Consider the following 9,672-nt stretch of genomic DNA (forward strand, 5'->3'; position numbering starts at 1 on the left):
TCACCGTGACCCTCCGCAGACACGCCAGCCTCCCCAGGCCCCTGACCCCGGTGGCAGAGCAGTGTCCATGGAACGTGTAGGCTTGTCCCAACCAGCACCCCAGTTGTGACCAGGACCCACCTCCAGAGACGGAAATGAGGGACCACGGACCAGAGTCAGAGCTGCCTGGGCCTGAGGGGCGTGGCAGCCCCGCGGTGACGTCGTCCTGGAGCCACGTGTGAGGGCTGCGAGGTCGCCTGGGCGGGGGAGACCCCGCTTGCCCAGGACAGGGTCACGGACGGCCTCAGGAGCCCCCTTCCTCCCAACAGGGGTCGCGTGCTGCATCGGGTATGGTGACATCTTTGCTCAGACAGCACAGGGGCCACGGATCTGTTCAAACTTAAGGCATTTATATGAAGGTTGCGGTGCTGCCAAACAGCTTCCCGGTCACCAGTGCGGGTGCTCGTGTCCAAGACGTGTGCGTGACCTGTGCTCCTGGGGAGGGGAGATTTTGTGCACAGTCACTTGTTTTTATAAATTGAAGGTGAAGGGTGTGCTGAGGCGGGGTTTGGAAACAAATCATTAACATTTTCCAGCGGCTCCAGTCACAATACGGTGTCCTTTTGATACGGTTCTTGGAAACTGGGGCCGTCAGAACTGTAAAGAGGTAACCGCGTCCCTGTGGTTTGTACAGTGAATGGCGGCGCACGTGGCCATGGCTTTCCTCCTGCAGAGGGGGTGCCCACCGAGGCCACACCCGCTCGTGTCTTGCACATTATTAAAGACGTTAATGACAGTGCGTGCTGTTGTCGTTTTCATTAGAAGTAGGCGTCTCCAGGAGCAAAGGCTCCTGAAGCCATTTTTGAAAAACAGAGTTTATTTTTCAGAGCAGTTTTAGGTTCGCAGCAAGAGTGAGGGTACGGTACAGAGTTCCCACGTGCCCCCCCGCCCCGCTGCCGCCTCCGTCTCCCAGCATCCCCGTAGGGGGTGCATTTGCTACCAGGGAAGAACCTGCTCTGCTGCATCACCCGGGAGCAGTACATTCTGTGGGTTTGGACCCAGGCTCGATACACGTATTGCGTAACCACCCTTGTAGTTCAGAGTATTTTCCTGCCCTAAACTCCTCTGTGCTCTGCCTATCTATGCCCGCTCCCCACCAACCCCTGGGGACCACTGGTCTTTTCACCGTCTCCACGGCTTTTGCCTGTCCCAGAAGGTCCTAGAGTTGGAACCACACGTGTAGCCTTTTCACGTTGGCGCCTTTCACTGAGAAATGTGCACTGACGCTTCCTGTGTCTTTTCATGGCTCGTCTGAAGCCCTTTTTGAAAGGAAAATACCAACTTCTGGGGGTTAACCCTAGGCTTCCACATCCTACCGCCTCCCTCCCGCCGGTGCTGCAGCCGCTGTGGCTGTGCTGGAGACGAGGCTCTTCCAGAACCTGTGGGCCAACAGCGCCGGAAGGAAAACTACCCACACCCGCTCCCTGGCCCTGCTTCCCGTGGGCACTGAGAGCACGAACGAGACACAGCTCACACAAGAGGCCGGCAGGCGGGCCTGTCCCTCCCCGTGAATTCCCGACTTGAGGGGAGCTGCTCTGAACCCCTGCGGGTGGTGACAGGCACCAGTGACAGTGCCTTCCTTGCTGGCAGTAACCTACAGCTGCAGAAGGAGCAGGTTCACCCGGGGGTTAAAACACGGTCGTGAAACGTGAGCCAGTCGGAGGTGAGCAAAGCGTCCGTTCTGCCAACTTGGGTACAAACACCCGAACCGCTGGTGACACCGTCTGTCACCTGCCTGGGCTGCTCTGTCCACTTCAGTCACCACGCTGCTCAGCATCACCCCAAAAGGAAAAAGGACCCAATGTTCTGGCCTCAACACAGACGCGGGACGTGAACGCCTCACGCTGACGCGCTCTAATACACAGCTTTGGGGGACGCAGGGCGGAGGGGCAGCGGCCCAGCCGGTGGAGGGGGAGCCGTGGGCCGGGCTGCTCACCACACCACGTCGTCCGTGCTCTCCGCCAGGCACTGGGCCAGGTGGCTCTCAATGTCCAGCTGGGTCAGCCTGCGAGGAGAGGAGAGGGTCACGGGCAGGGAGGGCGCCCGGCCAGAGCACGCGACACCCGCTTCACGCCCTTCCTGGGTGCTCACCACGCACCAAAGAGTAGCTGGAGAGAAACCGGGGACGGTGCCCTCGGCTGGCAGAACCAAGGAGGCGGCCCCCCAACCAGAAAGGGCCTTTCCAAACCCTGCTCCTGGGTCCAAGGTCCCCAGGGCGCCCAGAAGGCTTGTTGGATGCCCGTTCCCAGGCTCACCTGGCACCTGCGTCTGAGATTGAGGGGAACCCTGTGTCAGAAAGTCCCAAGTAAAGGGCGTGGGCAAGACACGGGGCCCCCCAGGTGGGGGGCGGGGTCCCCACCCCCCATGGCGGGGGCTCTGTCTCATCAGTCAGACAAGCCCACCAGGTGTGTCCGCACCAACAAATGCCCATGCGTCCCTTCCCTCCTTCCCTCCGAAGTTTTCCTTCGAAAACTACCCGCTTGGCAACCAGAAAAGAAAAGGCGTGAGCGCTGGTGACTAGGAGGGCGGTCACTACGAAGGTGGGCGGTCACTACGAAGGTGGGCGTGCGCCTCAGACCTGAGAATGTGTCTTCTTCACTCAGGGACTCGGCCCCTCTGGGGAAGAGGACTTAGTGGGGCTCCAAGGCCCGCGGGTCAGCCCCTCGGCATTGGGTGGGGGAGGGGAGAGTGGGCGCCGGTCACAGCGGGCGCCTCCCATCCCTGACCTCGTCTGATGCCATCAAGGAGGAGAGGCCGGGAATGACCGTCCCCCATGTGCTGGTGGCCCGTGTACGGTCAGCTTGCAGCCACGGTGCCCAGAGGGCGGCAGAGCCAGGCGTTCGGCAGACCAAGCTGGTCACCTGGCCAGAGCAGACAGGCCCTTCCCTGCACCACTACGTCCCGGCGCCCAGCCTGAAATGACCTCCTTTCACCGCGTGGCTCGGCGAGCCCGAGGGCCACGGCCTCTCCCCTGATGCACGCCCACGGCGGCCTCTGCTGCTCGCGGGAGCCCCTGCCAGTCCGGGTGGCCTTCTGCTCCCTCCTGGGGATTTGAGGCCCCCGGTCAGTGCCTCCTCGAGTCCCTAGAGGCCCCTCAGCCCGTCCTGGGAAGCAGCCCCTCCACGTGCCTTCTCCGAGGCCACCATAAGACCCTAAGATCTGGACCGGGTCACCTCGTCCGGGGGCTGCCCGGCACTGTCCCTCGGTGGGGACACAGTCTGGGATTCCCTCACACACCCCAACAGGAGCCTCGTGGCGGGTCCACTTTGCACACTGAGCTTCTGCCTCTGTCTCCCACTCGTGCCCGGTGCGTGGACGGGAGGCCCAGCACAGGAAGGGGCTCTGCTCCGACCCTCCAGGGGCCTCGGAGCGCGTGAGACCCCACGGGCTGGCCTGGGTCTCATCACGCGGACACGGTGCCCGTCTGGTTTCCCGTCCTCACGTCAGGTGGCGGGTGAGAGCCAATCTCCGGAACCAGCCCCGAGCTCACGGACCCCGAGGGGCTTTCACACACACGTGGTACATGACGGCCCTCAGGTCAGAGAAGAATCTCAGAGAACAAACGGTTCTGAGTGACCCGGAAAGCGCGAGGCTCCAAGAAAGACAAGCACCGTCTCACTGCCCGTGGCGCCCAGGCCGCCCGCACCTCCCGCGGCCCAGCAGCCCATCCCTCTGCTCCGAGGGGCGGCAGGGCTTCCATCTCTGCCCCAAAACAGTCCCCAGAATCACTGAAAGCAAGTGTGGCACAGTCCCATTTCCGTCCCCTAATGGCCTGACCTGTCCCCTTGCCCCAGGGGTGGAGGGGCTCGGGGTGTGGCCCGGCAAGGGCCCGCTCTCTCCTTCTTAATCAGAGGGAAGAACGTGCTAGAAGCATTCCAGACACGCGGAGGCCTGGACCCAACCGCACTGACACCTACTCTGCAATCCCGAGGCATTCTGCCCAGCCTCAGTCTAACTGCTTAAAGAGCTCAGACTAGAACTTTCTTTCTAACATATCTGGGAGTCCTTTTTTAGACTGTGTAGAAAAACAAGTAATCCAAGAACAAAAGCCACCCCTAGACCGGGACGGAGGGGCTGGGCCGCACGTCTGCTGCCAAGAAGACGTTCTTTCAACGGGAACGAATCAAGAGGACTTCGTATTTTAAAAAGCGTTCATGGCTTCATCAGGACTCGTAGGCAGGGTTGGGGGGACGACTTCCCTGGTGGCGCAGTGGTTAAGAATCCTCTTTCCAATGCTGGGGACACGGGTTCGAGCCCTGGTCGGGGAACTACGATCCCACATGCTGCAGGGCAACTAAGCCCGCGCGCCGCAACAAAAAATCCCATGTGCTGCAACTAAGACCCAATGCACCAAAAATAAACAAATGTTTAAAAAAAAAAAAAATTGGTGAGAGAGCTGGTGTTTGCAGCCCACAACTGTCCTGAAGCATCAGTACAGGCAAGAGACATGTTCGGTGAGACACTGGGTCTGGGAAAAATTTTCCAGCGCTACGAGGAGCACGGGCATCTCAGCGCGGCTGCCACACCCACTGCACACCCCCCCCCGCCCCCGCCATGCCAGACCTGTGCCGGCTGGGGGGCCTCGCCCACAGCCCCCCCTGGGGACAGCCACCTCCTCACCCCTCGCCCTCACTCTCCCCACCCCAAGCCGTCCAGGCCCCCAAAAGCTTGGCTCCAGTGAAGTGTCGCCACTGGAGGAGCCTGGATGTTTCACTGCAGACCTGTGCAGTTCTGTGCCGCACGTTTTGATCACTGGTTTGATGACTTTTGTCTGTCATCAGCTGCTAGTTCTATAAGCCACTCCCTTCACCCCCCAGGGCTGGTTTTACTTCTGGAAAACCAAAGACAAGGCACGTAACTGAACCCACCCTCCAGGCCACGGGACACGCAGAGCACGTCCAGCTACCGAAACCGGCCGTCCACCCCCTTCATCCGACCAAACTCCTTCCCGCCGTCCTGACCCCCATGACCCCCCACACACACCTGTGTCCTCGGCTTTGTGACATGTGGCCCACAAGCTGGGCAATTGGGACTTCTTAGCAAAGTCCAATTCCACCACCCTTACTTTTAAAAAGGTATAAAAGTATACATTAGACTTTTAAAAAGAGATAAGTATCTCTAGACACAGAAATGAAATCTTGTTTTTAAAACTGGCAATCCACCCGCGGGGGAAGGTGCTCGAGGGGCTGTAACAGAAAACTGCTCAGTGACCCACAGCCTGGACTGGCTCTGGAGGCAGTCCACCCGGGGATGCCAGTCACTTCCCGGTTCCCGGATGTCAGGGTGGACCCGGTTGGAGCCAGAGCCTCCCTGCCCTCATGCTGCAGAGTCTCAGAGGCCCCGTCCAGGAGGCTGCAGGCTGTCAGCAGGGCCCCAGGCCGGTGGACCAGGAAGTAGACCCCCAGACCTGCACCCCTGTGCCCTCTGGCTCATCAGCACCGTCTCTGCGCTTTGCCCACTTTTTCTGCGTGAAATTATCACTTTAGAATGCCAAAGTCGCGCTCAGTTACCCTAGCTTTCTGAAACTGCCTGTGGTTTCCAGAGAAAGAGCCACCGGGTGGCAGCAGAGGGGAGGGAAGGCCCAGGGGGGCCACTCACCTGGGGGCGAAGACGGCCTGGCACATGGGGCAGCTCTGCAGTGTCGGCAACCCCTCTACGGACGGCTGCTCCTCAGCGCTGGAGGTCCCGCGGGGCTCGGGCGCGGGGTGTCGTTGGGGGGACCAGGCGGAGGACCCCGTGCGCCCCAGGGCCTCGCGGAGCACCCGGTCGCAGTCGCTTGGGTCCCCGCCTCGCCGCGGGGCCGGCGGGAAGGGCGTCCAGGAGAAGGTCTCGGTTCCCACGATGAAGCTTTCCGGGGGCGCGCGCTCAGGGCTGCGCGTGGGCTCCTACAAGACGGGGTCGTCGGACCGCGCCCGCCCCGCCCCGCCCCAGCCCGAGACCCGGGGCCACGCGGGGACCACTGCACACGCACCTGGCCGGGGAAAGCGGGCAGCGGCGGCGGCTCGCCGTCCACGTTCAGCTCCGCACACGCGGCGCGCAGCAGCTCAGCCCACGGCCGCGCACACTCGCCGCCGTCCGGAGGGGAACCGGGGGGCTTGCTCGGGGACCTGGGGCGACGGGGCGGTGAGAACTCAGCCGGCGGGGAGGGCACAGGAGAGAGGACTCAGCGGGGGGGACAGGTGTGCAGCTCGGCGTGGGGAGGTGAGAATTCCGCGGGTGGGGGTCGGGTGGGAAGAGCTGAGGGGGCGGGGCAGGTCCGAGGTGGGCTCGGGGAAGCACGTGGGGACGTGACACCCGGCCACTGCTCGGCCGGGGACACTAGCCTCCCCATTCTCCCTGCTGCCCCCAGCCCCGGCCTCACCGGACCCCCGAGGGTGGCCTCCGGCGGCTCAGTCTCAGCCTCGACCTCTTCGCCGCCTCCATCCGCCCGGAGCCAGCGCGTCCGGCGGAAATGAGCGGCCCGCGCGCCGGACCCCGCCCCCAGCACAGACCCCGCCCCCGGCACAGACCCCGCCCCGGGCACTCCCGGCTCGCCAGGGCGGAACCCAACCCAGGACCCCCTAGTCAATCCCCGCACGGCCAGACGTGAGCTGTGGACCCCAACTCCCACCCCCACGTGGGCGCTTGACCCGACCCTGGGGACCCCACGACCTGCTCCGCAGGCCATGAGGTGACCTCCCCTTTGTGGCACTATCGGAGGGTGGTATCCTGACCCCAACCTTTGGGGAGACGGAGGGCAGGGTTCCTCCGTCCACCGCGGAGGCGGCACTGAGGTCGGGAGGCTGCCTTGCCCTGCCCTGAGGGAGTCATTTTCCAGCTGAGCCGGCGGATGCCGCCCTCACCCCTCAGGCCTGGGGTCTGCAGCGGCTTCTAGGAGGAGGAACTGCGCGGGAAGTCCTGGCGTCCCCACCCGCCGCTTCCAGGCCTCATCTAGCTCTGCCACCTCCCTTTGCATCGGCAGCCCTGAGCCTGGGCGTCCAGCTCTGACGACCCGGGCGATCCTTCCCCGTTTCCTTACAAAAGGGAGGAGCTTAGTTCCCTTAATTAAGAAATAGAGGGACTTCCCTGGTGGTCCAACGGTTAAGACTCCGCGCTCCCAATGCGGGGTGGGGGGTGGGGTGGGGCCTGGGTTCGATCCCTGGTCAGGGACCTAGAGCCCGTGTGCCGCAACTAAGACCCGGTGCAGCCAAATAAGTAAATAAATAAAAAGCAATGTGAGACGACCAAGTGCAGCGCCCGAGTCCTGGGCCAGGGGCGGGGGCCTGGAGGTGGAGGGCCTTTGAGGGGGCTTCTGTGACACCCCGGGCGCCAGGCATTCTCGTCCAGTGACCTTGCAATCCACCACGTGGTGGCAGCAGACGCTCAGGCACCCTCGGCCACTCCTGTCGGTGCAGAGTTTGTGCCCTGGGGGCCCCAGGATGGGACTGAGGTGTGCAGGACGAGCCGGGTGGTGGTGGGGTTCCCAGACACGGCACCACTGGCTCTGGCTTCAGCTTCCGCTGCTTCAGAGCCTCTCCTGGAACTGTCACCGCGCCTCTGAGCGCCAGCCGTGGGGACTTCCAGGAGGAACGCAGGCAGACGGGGCCCCAGCAGGCCTCGCCGGCCGGCGCGTGCCCCACTGTCGGGCCGTTCTGGGAAGCCGCCTGGGGACATCAGTGTGAGCAGCTGCTCCTCCCCCGCAGGGCTCTGGGAACTGAGCCCTGGGGTCTTCAGCGTCCTGGCCTCTGCCTGTACAGACCTCACACAGCCGACGCCCCAGCCCGAGGCAGGAGCAGGGAGGGTCTCAGGTGCCCCGAGGAGGTGCAGGCCCCGGTGGCTGTCAGGGCCTGGCTGAGCCTGGCTCTGGCCTTCAGCACAGCGGGTGGGGGGCACTCATGCTCCTTTGGCCTTAACCACGCCAAAGGGCCTCATTTACCCTGGGCTGCTGGGGGGTGCGTGGGATCTAGACCCCAGGCCAGGCAGAACAGAGGCCCTCGGGATCCATGCTCTGGGGATGGCAGAGCCAGAGCGACATGTCAAAGCTGTCTCCTGGGGGCTTCTCCTCTCTGGTTTCATCCGGCTGCTGGGGATTAACTCCCCCATCGCCACTGAGACCTACAGCCGGGGACACTTCCACCGAGAACAGAGCCGGGGTGACCCGTATGCCTGCTCGCGGCAGGTGCCGGCACCCGGCAGGAGCCCCGTCCCCTTGGCTGCCGCTTTCCCGACAGCTGCCCGCCGCCTGCCCAGCCCGCACGAGGACCTTCTGGAGGTGGACGGGGACCCACCTTGTCCCAGCTGTCCTGGCGTTATCAGCAAGACGCGGTGGCGGGGGGGGGGGGGGGGGGGGGGGGGGCGGGGAGGTGGGGCTGGAGGAAGTTTAAAAGTTGAACGTGATTAAAAGGCTCCCGTTTTCTGAGCCACCTGCTGCAGTGACAGGCCGCGGGCTTGGCTGGAGAAGCATTTCTGATCGGGACGGAGGCTGGCACCGCGGGACAAGATTTTTACAAGCCAAGTTTATGTTTACAGAGAATATTTCACGTTCTGGAGGAGGCAGCCCTCCAGCGAAGCAGAAAGGGCGCCAGTGGGCAGGGGTGGCGGCCCCACCAGCTGTGAGGCCACCTCCCCCCACGCTCTCTGGCTTTGTCCACGATGGCGCGCCAGGTACGCCCTCCCCTCCCAGAATCAGGGTAACATCTGTGGCCAGCTGGTCGGGGGCCCAGCCCTCCCCAGCACCTTCCGATACCTGTGGGCTCCTGGTGTCCTTAGAGCCAGGGTGACTGTGCTCTGTCCTCCCCCCCAACGGAGCGGAGTTTGCCGCTGACTGACTGGCGCTGATGCCTCTACTCCACGGTGGGCCGGCCGGGCGAGACCTGTCAGCTGGACCCCGGCCCAGGGCCGGCTGGCGAGGTCTGAGCCCCACTGGCTTCCCCACGCCCTCCTTTGGGACCAGCTCTGCCATCGGGGCAGCCAAGACGGCACAGGCGGGCAGGGCAGGGCCTGAGGCCGGCGGGCACGACCAGCCCCAGAGAGCACCGCAGCCTCCAATTTCCAAGTGGAACAGGGCGCCGGGGGCACGTGCTCCGTGTGGGTGCCCTGTCGGTGCCCACACCAGCCAGGATGGCCTCAAGGGCTGGGCCGCCCCCTTCCTGAAGCCCGGCCTCCTGACGCGGCCACACCTGCTGGCCTGTGGGTGCCAAGAGGGCAAGGCTGCCTGGAGCCGGGCAGTGCATTCGCGGGCACGCAACGCGCCGGACAGACGGGCGGGATTGAAACAGCTGCCCGGGAAACATCGCAGGGTCCGTCGGGCAGCAGAGCGCGCGCAGGGCCCACTCACCGGTGTGGGAGTTAGGGCACCCTTGGCCTCCTCAGGGACCCTCGTCACGGCTGCAGAGGGGTGGGCGTCCATGGTTGGGACCTGCCACGGTCAGCAGGCTAAAGCCAAGGGCCAGCTCGGCCTCCAGCCTCCACTTTAAGAGCCTGAAAGTCACGGGGCAGCCAGGGACCCTTCCACCGAGAACAGAGCCGGGGTGAGCCGGTGTGGCAGAGACAGCAGCCTGCGGCCGAGCACCCATCCTGGCCACCACCTCTCCCTGGACAGCCACCTTCTCCCAGCATGCATAGCGAACCTTGTCACTCCCTCAAGGTCCCCAC

At 63.8% G+C, this 9,672-nt stretch overlaps 1 protein-coding gene across 2 annotated transcripts; it reads right to left on the reverse strand.

Moving 5' to 3' along the window:
• Positions 1–868: 868 nt before the first annotated feature.
• Positions 869–9,672, reverse strand: FAAP20 (FA core complex associated protein 20). Of its 2 annotated transcripts, XM_060013141.1 has the most exons (5): positions 9,356–9,672; positions 8,765–8,898; positions 6,011–6,146; positions 5,638–5,924; positions 871–2,044 (listed from the first exon to the last, which is right to left on the reverse strand). In XM_060013141.1, exons 1-5 carry the CDS (start codon positions 9,425–9,427, stop codon positions 1,972–1,974), a joined length of 702 nt encoding a protein of 233 aa, XP_059869124.1. In that variant the 5' UTR covers positions 9,428–9,672; the 3' UTR covers positions 871–1,971. The 2 variants fall into 2 exon arrangements, with proteins under 2 accessions (XP_059869134.1, XP_059869124.1); XM_060013151.1 differs by lacking the exons at positions 8,765–8,898; positions 9,356–9,672 and adding an exon at positions 6,401–6,477 and having other exon boundaries at positions 869–2,044.

Source organism: Delphinus delphis, chromosome 1 (genome assembly GCF_949987515.2).
Source record: "Delphinus delphis chromosome 1, mDelDel1.2, whole genome shotgun sequence".
Classification (NCBI taxonomy): Eukaryota; Metazoa; Chordata; class Mammalia; order Artiodactyla; family Delphinidae; genus Delphinus; species Delphinus delphis.